A 16,785-nucleotide genomic window follows, 5' to 3' on the forward strand; every position below is an offset into this window, starting at 1 on the left:
CCCTTCTGTGTACATGTCTGGTGACAGACACATCTGTGAGACAGCATTTATGTCCTAATCTTACATCTGTGAGACAGCATTTGTCCTAATCTTTACTCAGTATTTCATGCTTTATGAAACCATCATAAAATCCATTTAGAAGACACAAGGCTTCTAGATACAGAGCATAGGTCATGCCAAAGGCATTATAGCACCACATAATACACTAGTAGGTAATGATCTAGACATAAAACTAAACATTGTAGTAATTAGAAAACAATACAAGGATCTTGACAAAACTCAGGCTAAGTTTATTTTCTGCTGCTTCTGATTCTATGAAGCAAAAGAAAAGATAATGATTTAATAATAACAGATTCTCCGGTTAGAAAATCCCCTTTAAAGTGTTAATAAACCCACAAGAATAAAATCTGTCTGTATATGCAGTAGAGCATGCTGGTTATACTCACTGTGGAACCTAAGGGGTAATTCTCTATATTGTGTAAAAAAGTGTTTTTCTCCTGTCTTCTCTGATCCTCCCCTTCTTCCACAGTCCCTAATCCATCTCCAGATATGTACAGAGCCTTTGGAGCACAAGCTCAGTTTGGTGTGTATTGCTAGAGAGTGTTTTTTTTTTTTTTTAAGAGGGTGCCAATCAGCACTGTCCAGACGGAGGGGCAGGGGTCCTGCAGCCTCATAAGACAGTAGAATGAAAACTCTTAGTACAAGCTTAAACCAGACACTGATAGAAGTCACACGACTGCTATATACTGCTGATGAGAAAATATATTCAGCAGTTTAGATTAAAATAATTGCATTTCCATGTTTTGCGTGCTGTGGGAGGCCAGATATAGTGAATACAGGGTCCCGGGGTTTAGCAACATGTCCGCCTCCCCATAGAGTAGAATAGGTGGCCTGAGAGAGGATTTGAGAGGAGACGTTCCTGGAATAGGCAGCAGAGGAGATATGACTGTTTGCAGAAGAGAATTCCACATCCTTACTGCTCTTACAGTGAAGAACCCTTTGCGTATTTTAAGACAGCGGACGTACGTGGTTAGCGGAGGTGACTACGGATATCCGATCAGGAGAGGGGACATCCACTCAGGAGGATTTTTCCTGCGCTTTTGACATATACCATCTGGTAAGAGGCCCACTTGTGTCATCTCACAGGGTGGTATTGTAGTGGAAGTTTTCCTCCTCTCCAACTGGTTACATTGAATTTTATTCTGCATCTTACCTCATTTATTCTGGTAAGGAGGAAAGCCTGTCGGTGGTGGGAATCACTATTTATATCACTGGAAACATCACTTGAAGTTGATTTCCCACAATTTTTTTCACACTACACAGTATGGTGAAGATTACATTATTTGGACTTGTGGACTATTATTGGTTTTTGCACCTTTTTGAGTTTTTCCATCTTGATTGGATCACATTCACTTTTGGTTCATTGATCACCCATACACTTTGATGTGATTTCACTGTTAATTTATTGTGATTTTTGTATATGTGTTAATATGGCAATTCATTTTAGCACTCTTGTTTAGGGCACCTATTTTTTTCAACATTTATATGCGATTACTTGCATTTACATGCAGCTACATTTAGCTGCGGTAGTAAATTCTTGCCTTTTGTACAGCAACTTTTTACCTATGTCTTCTTTGTACTGCGTTTATGTACAGATAGCTGCAGTCCATCGCGCCTGGATGCTATCAACTTTTTTTCCTAAATGCACAAAACGGCATGATATGAAAACATTGCTAAATGCAGTGTGTGAACTGGGCCATAGTGATGCATTGTCTGCATTTAGCTGCAGTAAATTAGTTCCTTTATCCGCAGCTAAAAGATGAAATCGATCCGCCCTAAACTGGTTGTAACCCCACTTGGTTATATTCAGGCACTCACCTGTCTTCCTTAATGCTATGTGCCCAGTGTATCGTTTTTATTTTAAATATGATGTTTCTATACTGCATTTCCAAGCACCGCTCGAGGCTTACGTGACCGTCCGCTGCTCCTTCTCCCGATCTGACAGCTACAGTGGGATCAAAAATGTTTTCTAGGGTAACAAACGCTTTAATAATTGATTTGGTCCTTTGAGGGTGAACAGATATGAGAAGGGAAATGGAATGAAAAGTTGGGGGAAAAAAAATTTAGGAAAATCGAACAGATAACATAGTCAAGCGCCAAGGAATTGTCCTATAAATACATTTTAAAGCAGCGGTTATAATTACAAACCTCAGTTCACTAAAGGATTATTTGCACAGAAGAAATAGGACAATGTATGCTGTAGCGAGTGTATATGTAGCTGTATGGTTTAATATGCTAACCTGTATTGACAGGTCCCCAATTACAAGCCTCTGATGGTGCAGGTACAGATAATCATATTTGCACCCTGGCATGATACTGGCAAAAAAAAAAAAACACACTTGCTGTACTCTAAGACATTTTTGGACAGACGTAACATCCCAATATGCATTCAAGAACAGTGACCGACTCGGAATGATCATTATTATCAGTTCTTCCATTAAAGCAATGAAATTACATGACATAAAAAAAAAAAAAAAAAACATGTACTATGAGCACAATCCACTGAAATGTATTTTTCGTTGAGCTGTCAGCACCAAATGGTTTGTTTTCCAGTGTTGCATAACTAGCTGGTATTAACCACTTGCCGACCGCCGCAAGTACCTATACTGCGGCGGTCAGCCCCTCACAGGCAAAGTGACGTATGGGTACGTCACTAGCCTGTGAGGCTCTGGGGAGCAAGCGCGCGCCGCCAGAGGCACGCTCCCGCTCGATCACGTAACCCCCGCGCGTACTATGTAGGACCGTTGATCACTGTTCCTACACCTCAAGCCACAGCCAATCACAGTTAGAATCAAGCCCCTAGGGACACAACACAACCCCTCCCTCTCAAATACAGTTAACCCCTTCACTGCCAGTGTCATTTTACAGTAACAGTGCATATGTATAGCACTGATTATTGTAGTAATGTCACTGGTAAGCCCAAAAGTGTCAAAAATGTCAGTCAAGGGTCCGATCTGTCCACCGCAATGTCACAGTCCCGCAAAAAAAAAAAAAAACAACAAAAATGACAAAAATCTTAAAAAAAATTTTTTTTTACCAAAAATATGTAGCGTAAAACAAATTGGCCTAAAACATTTTGATTTTTACTTTTTTTTTTGGGAATTTCATATAAAAAAAATGTGAAAAATATTATTTTTGCAAAATTTACTTTTTTTGTTTATAGCGCATGATCAAAAAACAAAAAAAAAAAAAAAAAAAAAAAATCGCACAGGTGATCAAATACCACCAAAAGAAAGCTCTGTTTGTGGGGAAAAAAAAGGACGTAAAATTTGTTTAGGTACAGCGACGCACGACCACGCAATTGTCCGTTAAAGTCACGCAGTGCCGAATCGCAAAATACCCCCTGGTCAGGAAGGGGGTAAAATCTCCCGGGGCTTAAGTGGTTAAAGGGAAACCATATCAAAAACAGGCTATCATCAGCCTGCTCCCCTTCTGAAAATGCTACTTCCTAGGCTGCAATGCTAACCCTTCTGCTTTTATACCTTCAATTGCTGAACAGAATATGTATGCAGAGAGGACAACCTTATTCCACATTTCATATTCTGCATAACGGATTCAAGACCAGTGACTTATAAAAAAAAATGGTGGTTTGCAAAAAAAAAAAAAAAAAAAAGGGACATTTTCACAAGTAAGTCATCAATGACAGCCTATGCATTTCTTTCATTACAATACCAGAACATGAAAGTGGGGCTTAAAGCAAACAGATGTTTACTATTATTGTGAAAAATGTTTTCCTTTACTCCCTCTCTACTGATGTAGTTAGATCTTTGTCAATTTTTAACCACACATCCCTGTTGGGATTGGTTTCTTGTTGTCTGCCTTTTTATTTTTATATCTAAAGAACAGTAGAGCTATGGATAAATGCTTTTTACTTTTGATGTACTTTTTGATCTTGTCTATATCGTGAGCTACAATAAAAATAGTTTGTAAGCAGAAAAAAAAAAAAAACTTTTATAAAGAAAAGATGGGTTAAACATGGGGTTTAGTTCTGCTTGGTTTTGCAATTACTAAATGTTAGAGCGACTCTGTTTATATATGTCTAACTGTGCTTGTATCACACAGTAGAGTCGCAGATTGTATCACTGTTGGATTTTTCTTCGGTTTTTTATTTATGTATTACAATTTAGAAGCACGATTTTTTCCTTTTTGAAAAACATGTCCTTTAAAAACCGCACTGCAAACGTGCTGCAAAAATGCTTCATTAACGCATAGGCGTTTTACTGGCAGGTTTGAAGCGCCCTAAGGACACATTTACACTGATCCTCTGCAAATACGCATATACGCAATTTTACAGCGTTAACGGTTTTAAAAGGACGCGACTCAAAAACCGCACCAAAAATGTGTATTAAATTGCTTTCAATAGGAAGGTGCGTTTTTCGTGCAGTTTTTTTTTGCTTCCCAAACATGCTCCAAAGATGCTGCAAGCAGGATTTTTTTCAGCGCGATGGAAGCGCACCGCCCCAGTGTAAATATATTGATTGATTTTAACCACTTGCCGACTGCTCACAGTATATTTACTGCGGCAGTCAGCCCCTCACAGGCAGAGCGACGTAGTACTACGTCGCTAGCCTGTGAGGGCTCTGGGGAGCGAGCGCGCGCTCCCGTGCGGTCACGGACCCCCCCTGCGCGTGTGACCGGCGGACCCGATGTCCGGTCACTCGGCGATCGTCGGTGGAGAGGGAGAAAGGCAGGTGGCTGATGTAAACAAGCCGCCTGTCATTCTCCCCGGTGTAGGAATAGTGATTATACGGTTCTACTATGTAGGACCGTTGATCACTGTTCCTACACCTCAAGACACAGCCAATCACAGTTAAAATCACGCCCCTAGGGATACACATAACCCCTCCCTCTCAAAAAAAAAGTTAACCCCTTCACTGCCAGTGTAACTTTACAGTAACAATGAATATTTATAGCACGGATTACTGTAGAAATGTCACTGGTAACCCCAAAAGTGTCAAAAATGTCAGTCAAGGGTCCGATCTGTCCGCCGCAGTGTGGCAGTACCGCAAAAAAAAAAAAAAAAATCGCAGATCGCCGCCATTACGCGTTAAAGAAAAAAGCAACAAAAATGACAAAAATCTTTCCCTTTGTTAGTAAACGCGATAACTTTTGCGCAAACCAATCAAAATACGCTTTTTGCGATTTTTTTTACCAAACATAAGTAGCATAAAACAAATTGGCCGAAAGTGTTAAAAAATTTAGATTTTTACATTTTTTTGGGGGGGAATTTCATATAAAAAAAATGTGAAAAATATTGTTATTTTCGCAAAATTGTCGCTCTTTTTTTGTTTATAGCGCATGATCAAAAAATCGCACAGGTGATCAAATACCACCAAAAGAAAGCTCTGTTTGTGGGAAAAAAAGGACGTCAAATTTGTTTAGGTACAGCGTCGCACGACCGCGCAATTGTCCGTTAAAGTCACGCAGTGCCGAATCGCAAAATAGGCCCTGGTCGGAATGGGGGTAAAATCTTCCGGGGCTTAAGTGGTTAAAGTGAAGCATTTTTTTCTTGAGCTTTTCAGGCGCTTTTTTTTTTTAACCCAAAAGCGCTTGAAAAACTGCTCAGTGTGAAATGGCCCTTAAGGTAAACAGATTGAAGAACAAATGACCACACAACAAAGAATACCAGTGCCACTCTAACCAGTAGTAGAAGGGAAGTGATGTCCATTGTAGGATTCAGCATTTAGATATAAATTTGCTTTTGATAAAAGAAAATACAATTTGGTATGTCCGTTTTAGGCAAAATGCTGAATATGACAATACAAATACACGAACAAGAAAGCTATATATATATGTTTTTCTTTTTTGTGCCAATTCTTCTTACTGTTACATTCATCCAGAACACAAGGCTACACAGTAATATCCAGATTACCTGGGCTCACGATCAGCTGAAAATGATGTAACTTGTTGGGATCAGGGAAATTCACTTTACAAGTACCTAGAGAGAGTAAAAAAAAAAAAAAAAGTTTAGCATAAGTATCTGCATGCATTGCATTAAATTAAAAAAATAGTCTGATATACTACAACTGCTTTATGTTGAGTATTCCAATATTTATTGAATCGGAAGATAAAATTAATAAAGAAATAACAAACTATACAGTATAAATACTGTAGGTTTTCTATACAAGTCACAAGTTTCAACTAAACGTAACTACAACAAGTGATACCCGACTAGCAAAAATGTATTCTCAGATAACATTCACTTAAAGCATCCAATATAATGTGCAATTCTTTCTGTATAAGATCACAAGGGAATATTTTAAAGTGAACCTGACTTAAGTATACATCACTGACAAAAGGACAGGTATGATCCTGCATTAGTCTTCAAACCAATCACTGTGCTGCCCATAAGATTCTAAGGCCAGGCTTACTCCACAACGGGCTTCACACTTATGTAGAAATTAACCAACCCCCAACTTCCTTTTATTGGCAGTTCAACTTTCACCCTGCCATTCCATTAAACTCCAGCAGCTCAGTTGGCAGTACAGACGTTGGAATTTGGCAGCTGAAGAACAAGGGTAGTGGTGAATCTGAAATTAGAGGCTGTAATACGTATTGAGCCAAGAAACACGTATTCCAGGGATTTATTCAAAAACTAACATGAATACTTGGGAGCCTGTTCTTTGGTACGGTTGTGTGGCACATTTAAAGAGGTTGTAAGCCCGTCCAACTTTTTTTTTGGCAACCTGTAAGAGAAACACATAATGAGCTAGTATGCATCGCATACTAGCTCATTATGCAATACTTACCTTAGAACGAGCCCCCGCCGTGCAGACCGCTTACCTGTATGACGGGCGACATGTCCAGTCGCCCGTCTTCCGGGATCGCGGCATCCGGCTATCTGATTGGCCGCAGCCGCGGTGACATCACACGCGCGTGGGAGCCGACAGTCACGGCTTAGGTCTCTGAAGAAAGGTCTCCTTCAGAGCGCATGCGCCAGTGACGTCACTGGCTGCATGTAAGTTAAATATCTCCTAAACGGTACATGTTTAGGAGATATTTACAGTACCTATAGGTAAGCCTTATTATAGGCTTACCTATAGGTAAAAGTGTCAGAGGAGGGTTTACTTCCTCTTTAAGGCCAGGACAGGTTCACTTTAGTGTCAGTTCACACTTGTGCGCTGCAAATTCACACTAGCTTCAAATCGCACCCCGTTCATGCAAACCGATGTGTGTTTTTATGTTCAAGGACACCACAAAACCGGTTTGCAAAAACACCCATGCAATCGGATTCCAGGGCGGCCAATAAGAAGGATCCTGTGTGAATTTTGTGCGGATTCAGTGCAATTTGAGCCATACAGAATCGTGGCTCAAATTGCACTGCTGAAGAATCGTACGCGATTTTAACAGGAATGAGGCGCTATTCCTGTTAAAAATTGCAAGCGGTTCCCACACCGCATAGTGTGAACCAGCAGTCAAAGTTTATGTAAAGACAAAAACATAAGTTCACTTTATTTCACCCGAAAAAGCACATACTTGTGTTTCCTTCACTGCTGGGAACAGGAAAAGCTATGCAGCACTATGAACTATCCCTAGTAAAAGCACTGCTGCTCTTTGATTAGAGTGGTCACATGACTTGACATCAATTTTCAAACTGTTCCTGACAAACATGTGGCTGTCATTGCTGACCTCTAACTGCTAGCTCCTGGCTACTAAGCCAATTCACTAGCTTCAGTATTTTCTGAGAGACTGACCTGGAGCAAGGAAACACCGTATATTCAGAACTCCTTACCTGTGCTCTTATTCTAGGTCTTTGACTAGAGTTATTGAAGAAAGAGCGTGAGCATGACAACCAGGCAACTAGTATATGCGGAATGAGAAGTTGGCAATGACATTTCCATGTTTCTTTTAGGAAAGGTTTTCTATTATTCAGTGTGAAGATACATAGAGACCGCATACACAAGGCAATAGAAAAAATAAATCAAATATTTTCTTACATGGCAGGTTTGCTTCAAGTTCTGCTACTTCTGAAAAACACAAAAAAAGGAAAAAAAAAAAAAAAAGGAATGAGTCGTGATCACACACAAAAACAAAAAACCTAGACAAAAACAAGAAAGAATGTTGATAGTACTGCATTATAAACCATCTATTCATTCTCATATTAAACATATGTGATGGCATTCTGGTAAACTAATGTAAACATAAATGGTAATTATTCCATATTCAGGTCGATCTACAGCCAGGGCCATCTTTAAGGCAGGGCAAAAGGGGCAGCTGCCCTGGGCCCCATCATTGTTGTGGGGCCCAAAGCAGCTGCCTTATACATGCCAACTATCCCTGTTTAAATTCCCTTAAAGTTTTAGTCCCATAGCTGCCCAGCTTGGCCCTGTTGCCATGTACAGATGACTCACCTGCAGACCCTGTGTATACCTGTAAATAACCTGCAATGATATGTAAACTGCGTGGCATTAATATGTAAATAGACGCGGACCAGCTGAATTGATATGCAAATAGAGGCAGCATTCATATATATATATATATATATATATATATATATCTATCATGACACCCTGAGGTCATATCCATATCCACCTTCACTTCTGTTGAATGCTGCCCACTGGAAAGGTAAAGGGGCATGCTTGAAAGTCCTATTTACAACTGAGGTCATTAAGCCTACCATCAGCCTGTTCTGCAAAGGTAAGCAAATTGGAGGGGGAACCTTTTTTCAAAATACCATGGTGGCACATCACCATGAATTTTGGTGGATGTGAATACGCACATCTCAGCAGATGCAAGAAGGTGTCATTAACAATTAATGTCACTGCTGTGTACCAGACAAAGGGCAGCACATTTCTGTGGTGTCAGGAAAGCAATTTTGCATGTTTTCCTGACACAAGAAATGTGAATGTGGGCTAAATGTCTCAGTTACATTGGTGGTCAGTGTAAATCTTCTCATTACATTGGGGCTTGGTGAAAAATCCTTTCATTCACACTAGTGGCCAGTGTATATGTCCCACTTACTTTGGTTGTCAGTGTAACTTCTTCATTACATTGGTGATCAGTGTAAATTTCCCTTTACAGTGGTGTTAAGTGCAGAAATGCCCTTACATTGGTGGTCAGTGTAAATCCCCCCTAACATTGGTGGTCGGTGTAGAAGTGTCACCTTACATTGGTGGTCAGTACAAATCTCCTCAACAATGGTTGTCAGTGTAAACTCCTCCTTACATGGAGGTCATTATATATTCCCCCTTACACTGGTGGTTGATAAAAATGCTCCTATTACACTGGTGTCAGTGTAGAAATCCTTCTTTATATTGGTGGGGGGGGGGGGGGGGGGGCGTAAACTCACCCGTTGCATTGTGGTCAGTGCAAATTGCCCCTCACATTGGTGGTCAATGTAGAATCTCCCCTCACATTGGTGGTCAGTGTAGAATCCCCCACTATATACTTGCCAAAGATTTCCTGCTTTGCTCTACATGATTTAGAAATTGCCACAGTGCACTGCCTCCTGACTAATCCCATCCACCCACCACTGCCACTGATCCCATCTACCCCTCAGCATTGCCACTGATCACCCCCCTTCCCCAGCAATGCCACTGATCCCAGGTGTCCTAGTATCCCTAGGAGTTTTCTGTCTATTGATGGGTCTCCTCACCTTCCCAGTCCATGGTGTGCAGGCAAGCAACCAATCAGTGGGCAGTAATGATGTGCATTAGCCTCTTGCAACCAATTATTGATCGGTAAGGATGTGCAGTAATCTCTAGCAACCAATCAGTGAGCAGTAATAATGTGCAGTAACCTCTAGTAACCAATTCGTGAGTTGTAAGGATGTTCAGTAACCTCTAGCAACCAGTGAGCAGTGTTATTGTACAGTAATCTCTAGAAACCAATCAACAAGCAGTAGTCATGTGCTGTAACCTCAAGCAAATAAACAGTGAGCCATAGTGTGTGCTGTAACCTCTAGCAGTGAGTCAGTGAGCAGTAATGATACACTGTAACCTCTGGCAACCAATCACAATTGCTGCCTGATCTGATTAAGTAAACTGATTTTGAGTCTAGCTGCGGTTTATTGTATGTCTCAGAGAAGATGGAGAGCAAAATTGCATGGGGGGCCCAAGAAAATTTTTAAATAAACCAAGTGATTCAAAAAGGAGGGTCACGTGACCGCGCCTAGGTGAAAATTATATATTAACTTAACAGAAGTGTTTCTGAGCTGCTAGTCTTAAAACAACATGTGTTGGTGAAAATTGCAAAATAAAAAAGAGACAGCGCTCAAAAATGGTGGTCAAGAAATACCTAAATAGGTGTATACACAAATAATATTACTGGCATAAATAATCAAATAAAGTGACAGTGCAAGTGTCACAATAATAAAAGTGACAGTGCATAAAACTATGTATAAAAAATTAAAATTAAATACATAAAATAGTGACAGTACTTATGTGCAAAATGCAGATGCAATATCAGCAGCAAAAAGCAATACAGTGACTTTACGTGTTCTGTATTCATAAAGGAATACTTCCTTTTGTTCACAACTTGTGCATATAATGAAGACAGTCCTTATGTGCAAAATTCCAAATGCAGTATCAACAACAAAATAGTCCAGTGACTTTTAAAGTGCTCAGTGCTGTGGGAAAGGTGCTTCCTTATGGCGAGATAGGAAGAGGAAAGAAAATCCACCACCAGATGTCCTACACACTTACCAGATGACCCCTTGGGGTCTAGCCTTGGTAAGTGGTATGCTGTATACAGGGTCCCAAATAGGATGGAATGCCGCCCCAGCTCATATGGTAATCTGTCCACCTAGGGAAACTGGTAGATTCTTCCTCCAATGCCTCTTTCTCAGACCCCACACAGACCGATCTCCTCTGCTGCCACTCCCAGCGATGTCTCCGCGCTACTTTGTCCCAACCAAGGGACGGGACGAAGTATGTCGGGACGAAGTATGTTTGCCCAGGGTCCAATCGATATTAAAGATGGTGAATATTGCGCTCAACAATATAGCTCACAATAAAGTGCTAATGTGCATAATATAAAGCCGATATATGATCTAAAATGCTAAAACCATAAATGGCAACAACTGCAATAATGGATAAGAGCAAAGACTAGCTTATATAAATAGTATAAAATTAGCGTGAATGAATATTGTGAATAAAGTCCTTAAGGTGCTCAATTCAGAGTGATATCTCAGCAATGTGAATCAGCATGGACTTGGTGGGAATAATGGAAAGCCTTCACCTCAAAACCTTCACCCAGTGCTCTGATTAGGTACTTCTTACCAGAGGGATATGACCCCTTAATTACAGGGGGTCATAATCCGCATTGAGATCCATGAAAGCTCCAAGCCATCCTTATCACTGTCTCCTCATCAGCAAGAAAATATAACCAGATGCTCTTGCTGAAGGATTCCCTTGGTGTGACCAGTCACACTGGAGACAGGGGACCCGATCAGCGGAGGGTCCTTCCTCGTCCGGCCACACGGCTCCTCCTCTCTACCGGCTCGGGCCTGTGTGTACACCAGCTCGGGCCCGAGCCGGTAGAGAGGAGGAGCCGTGTGGCCGGACGAGGAAGGACCCTCCGCTGATCGGGTCCCCTGTCTCCAGTGTGACTGGTCACACCAAGGGAATCCTTCAGCAAGAGCATCTGGTTATATTTTCTTGCTGATGAGGAGACAATGATAAGGATGGCTTGGAGCTTTCATGGATATCAATGCTGATTATGACCCCCTGTAATTAAGGGGTCATATCCCTCTGGTAAGCTATTAAGACCCCCTGTAATTAAGGGGTCATATCCCTCTGGTAAGAAGTACCTAATCAGAGCACTGGGTGAAGGTTTTGAGGTGAAGGCTTTCCATCATTCCCACCAAGTCCATGCTGATTCACATTGCTGAGATATCTCTCTGAATTGAGCACCTTAAGGACTTTATTTATTCACAATATTCATTCACGTTAATTTTATACTATTTATATAAGCTAGTCTTTGCTCTTATCCATTATTGCAGTTGTTGCCATTTATGGTTTTAGCACTTTAGATCATATATCGGCTTTATATTATGCACATTAGCACTTTATTGTGAGCTATATTGTTGAGCGCAATATTCACCCCTTTTTGCTCACATTTATCACATTTTCACGTTTTTTATTGCTGCTCGCAGTGTGGAAGAAATTCCCACAATCACATATTCACCAATTTGTTTATTTAAGAGATTTTGCACATTAGTGCAATATTGTCAAATATCACCCACTTTGCGCAGTTCATTTTGGTTTACACCATTTTTTTCGATATTAAAGACAGCCCTGTCTACAGCAGTTGTTCATTAAAGGACCTCATCTACTTTGCTTCCAGGCCCATGGTACCAATACCTGCTTCTTCTATGAACGCAACAGAAAGCGCTTTTAGTGCTAAAGTCATCTGCTAGGAGGTCCTCACCAAGTAGAGCAGACAAGCATCTGTTACCCTGACCAGCTTTAATTTAATCACCCAACTTGCATTTCAGAATTATAGTCTCTAAGGATACAGGAGAACTGCCCTAATATAACAGCAAATCAACATAAAAATCGTAGAAAAATATAGTAAAGCCAAAGATGTCTATTTAGAAACTATAAAACTGCTATACTCAGATGTTGTAAATTTGGATTTGGAAGGGCAAAACCAATGTGTCATTTATATTCACCCCAACCAACAAGATAAAAAAAAAAGGTCTAGTAACAAAATATAGATGTGTGTTGGGAGGGTGCGCTGATAGATGTTAAAGCTGCTACCGGTATTCAGTGCCTGGTGAATATTAAATAATATGACTCTTTCGCAGTCGAAGTCCAATAGGAAGAAACGCGTCAGAAGGAGGCGTACCCGTCACGAACGTCACTCGCAATCCGTGCTGCAGCCGGACGCGAGTGTACTTAGGATTTCCCCGCATGATTATACTATCGGCTGCTTTATCCTTTATATCACACGTCTGAGGGATCGTCAGTTCCCATGATTAAAGAGACAGGAGAAGATTAAGGAGAAGATAGTGTTTGTTGCTGGATCTTACAAGCGCTTATTGTCTGCAGTTCGGTAAGAGACCAATTTGGGTGATTTTCACTTGGAGATTGAAAAACACAACAATCCCACGGTGCTTTCAGTTTATTTGTAATAAATCTGCACCTTATTTTCCATCTGGTAAGGAGGAATTTCACCTGGTGGTGGGCTTTCACACCGAATTTGAGAAGCATTGTTTTCACTTTTTCACCAGTTTGAGTTACCACTTACAGACATTTATGAACATTTACTCAATGGATTTATGAATTTTTGCATTTATAAATTTTCATTAATATTTATTATTTGTGCATTTGAGTCACATTTTTTCACATTGGAACACCTTTGAGTGATTTGTTTGGGTTATACACCCTGTTCTAGCGTACCTACAACAAAATATAGATGGAAAATAAAAGTAGCAAGGCAGAGGATGAAAATTCTCAGCTGCAAAATGAAACCTATCCACAAGACATTTCTAATATGGGGAACGTTATAAAGGCAGCAGTGTGTGCAGTTTTTCCAATTTCCACTGATTTGCCCTCTGAACCTGCCAGAGCATAAAAGAACAATATTCCAGTTTCAGGAAAGCAGAACAGCAAATATTTCAGGTCACAGTTTATAGCTAGTAGCTGTTGAAACATTAAGGCACTGCATACAAACATGCATAAGAACCGAGAGTAGTCTTCACTGGAACGTGAAAAAAAAAAAAACACACACAAACTTTAAAAAACAAAAATATTGTAAATCAGTTAAAACAAAATCACACAATAAATAATGTAACAAACACAAAAGCAATAACGAAGTGAATCAGAGACATACAATATTAAAATTAACAAACACAATGTAATTAAATATGTCCAGTACAAGAAACTAATAAAATATGTAGGCAAGAAAGAAAAAAATCAAAAATCAAAAAATATTTTTCTTTTTTCCCTTGCACACATTTTCTTCCAATCCTGGAAGCATGGTCCTTCTTGCTCTCTTTTCCTTTTCTATTTATCCGCCTAAATGGCTTGCTGGGCACTCTGGTGTTTCTCTTTGGGATCCTATGGTATTCATTTCTTCTTTTATTTTGAACTTCCTCACACTAATTACCCAAATTTGGACCTTGTCCTTTATTAGTATATATTTATATACGTTATTTACACTAAACAATCCAATGTTGTTTTTGAACAGATTATTGGGTCACATATGTGTGAGAATATTGGCAAAACCTATTTTCTTTGTGGGGTCCATCTGGTTCCTCCCCCCTTTTCCATCTTGGACCCTTTGTGGCGAGAACCCGCCTCAGCCCCGGATCAGACGTATATCCATTCTGGTGCATCCAGCAATGAGAAATGTTTTTTCCTTTATATCCTTTAAAATCCCAGAATATCCTTGGAGATTTTCTGGACGATCAATTAATACAATGTCTCTGTAAGTATTCAAACTTTTCAGACTTTGGCTGCTTTCAAGTTGGACTTTCTGGTATATTTGTTTTTTATTACTAATATATCTGTGCCAAATAATGTTTACTTATAGGTATTTTTACAAAGCTCCTGAAGAGTGGATGTAAATTCCACGAAACGCGTAGAGCTAAAAATGACAGATCACGACATGAATTCATGGAATGTTGATGAGACCGTATCTCAGATGCGTGTTGATGTGGACATTTTCCTTATTTTGATTTAAAGCATTCATGTAATGTGTATTATTTGTATGTATATGGTTTCCAATATGGTATATATTCATTTTTTGATGTTACATACATATGTGCATGTCAATCGATTTTCTCCATGGTATCCATGTTCGTGCTGTTTTAAATCCTATTTTATTGATTGATATGTTTTTTGATTAATTGCTGCCTGACTTTTTATTCGTCATGGAGCCATTTATAAAATAAATCCTATTTGGCACCAATCTTTCAATTGTCTTATTAACAGCTAAATATGCTCACCTCACTCAAAGTCCCACTGGCCCCCCTATTTTCTTTTCACAAGTGCAAATACCTGTTTTGGAACTGGTATAAGGACTTTGGTCTACTAATTTCCCAAGGAGTTGCAGCAAGGCCTAGGCTTTTGCTTGGTAGTTAGAATTTTTTTCCACTGAACTCTAAAAGGCCTAACCCCTTTTAATTATCCCCCTGACTAAATTGTAGGTGGTTAGTTTTTGCCACCGGGGAAATAAATTTTCCAATATTCCTTCCACTTGGCATCTGGCATCACTGCAACTTGGCCAGAACTTGGAAAGAACTTTCCCAATATTCCTCCCACTTGGCATCACTGTGACTGGGCACCTGGCTGTGACAGCTTGTGGCTTCACAGCCGGATGTGCACTGCACATACGCGAGTCTCACTGCATGTCCTGAATGGACGGGCTATCTTCTGGGACCTGTGACGTGTCCCACATTTGCCCTTGGCCTCCCCAATGTTTTTTTCGTTTTTCTCCTTCCTTGTTCTCTGGTTTGTCCCTCGTAGGGATGGATTTTTTTTTTTTAGAAAAAAGGACTTGTTTCTAACCGAGAAGGTTTTATTCCTGTTGGCTGTACGCTCCAGGGCTTCGTCCAATTCCGGACCAAAGAGAAGATTACTTGAAAAAGGAATGCTACATAGGCATAGTTTGGAAGCTGTATCCCTCGGCCAGGTTTTAAGCCAGAGTGCTCTTCTGGCTGCTAATGACAGGGAAGCCACTTTAGCTGATGGCTTCACTGACTGAGCCCAAGGCGTCCTCAATAAAGGCTACTGCTTTAAACAGCATGGGAAAAGAGCAATTCCTCCCTGGGGGTACCTGCCGTCAAATGTCCTTGCAGCCGTTTTAGCCAGAACTTCAAAATTTCTAGCTACACAGATTGTAGCCATTGCTGGCCTCAGATTGACCATATAGGTATCCCATGATCTTTTTAGGATTATGTCACCAAGTGCCCCATGTCCTTAAAGGCCAAATCCCAGTGCCTTGATACTTTTGCTAAGGGGGGCGTCCAGTTTTGGGCACTGGTTCCAGAATGACTTTGGGTCTTTATCAAAAGGGGAACCTTCTCTTTAGATAACTTTGAAGAAAATACTTTTTTTCTGGCTCAAACCACTCTGTGAACCATGTCTGACATGATTTGGTGCACCGGGAATACGTTGGGCTTCTTATTCAGCCCTTGGTACATCATGTCATGTCTTCAGAGAAGATAATTCCCTTTAATCTCAAAGGTATCAGATTGCTCAGAGAAGTTCATCAACTTCCTCAAAGGAAAGCCTGAACCTGGTGGACTTAAGAGACATCTTCCTGACCCTCCTGCTGTTCCGAATCAGATTGGGAAGAATGGACCGCTCCTTTGAAAGCATGCTGTATGTTCACAGCAATAGATTCCAAATGCAAATACCACACTTAGAACCAACTCCAGACCTTTTACGGGCCTAATTGATGAATAATTATGAACAAAGGAGCAGCCCATACATGGCCGTGAAAGAGCTTTGGATTCAAGTGTCCAATTACTTTCGGTGCCTTGAAAAAAAGGGGGGTGGCTATTCTTAAGAGCTGTAATTCCTAAACCCTTCCTTCGATATTTGGATGTACATACCCTCAAAATTAAACCCGAGAGTGTGCACGTTCAGGGCCTTTTTCTGACACTTGTTGTTTACAAGTTAAAATAATATTTTTTTTTTTTTGATAGAAAATTACTTAGAACCCCCAAACATTATATATTTTTTTTATCAGAAACCCTAGAGAATAAAATAGAGATCGCTACAGAAAACAAAGTTAGCCCAATTTTTTCTATAACCTGAAAGATAATGTTACGCC

General features: G+C 40.2%; 1 protein-coding gene across 1 annotated transcript in view; it reads right to left on the bottom strand.

Annotated features, from left to right (window-relative positions):
* UBE2F (ubiquitin conjugating enzyme E2 F (putative)) overlaps positions 1-16,785 on the bottom strand; it is a 489,993-nt gene that overhangs the window by 417,653 nt on the left and 55,555 nt on the right. The window contains exons 3-4 of the mRNA XM_082261905.1: positions 7,998-8,027; positions 5,933-5,998 (exon numbers count right to left, since the gene is read on the bottom strand). Coding sequence (XP_082118031.1) covers positions 5,933-5,998; positions 7,998-8,027 — 96 coding nt within the window. The remainder of the gene's footprint in view (positions 1-5,932; positions 5,999-7,997; positions 8,028-16,785) is intronic.

This window comes from Pelophylax lessonae (assembly GCF_965119305.1).
Source record: "Pelophylax lessonae genome assembly, chromosome: 6".
Lineage (NCBI taxonomy): Eukaryota > Metazoa > Chordata > Amphibia > Anura > Ranidae > Pelophylax > Pelophylax lessonae.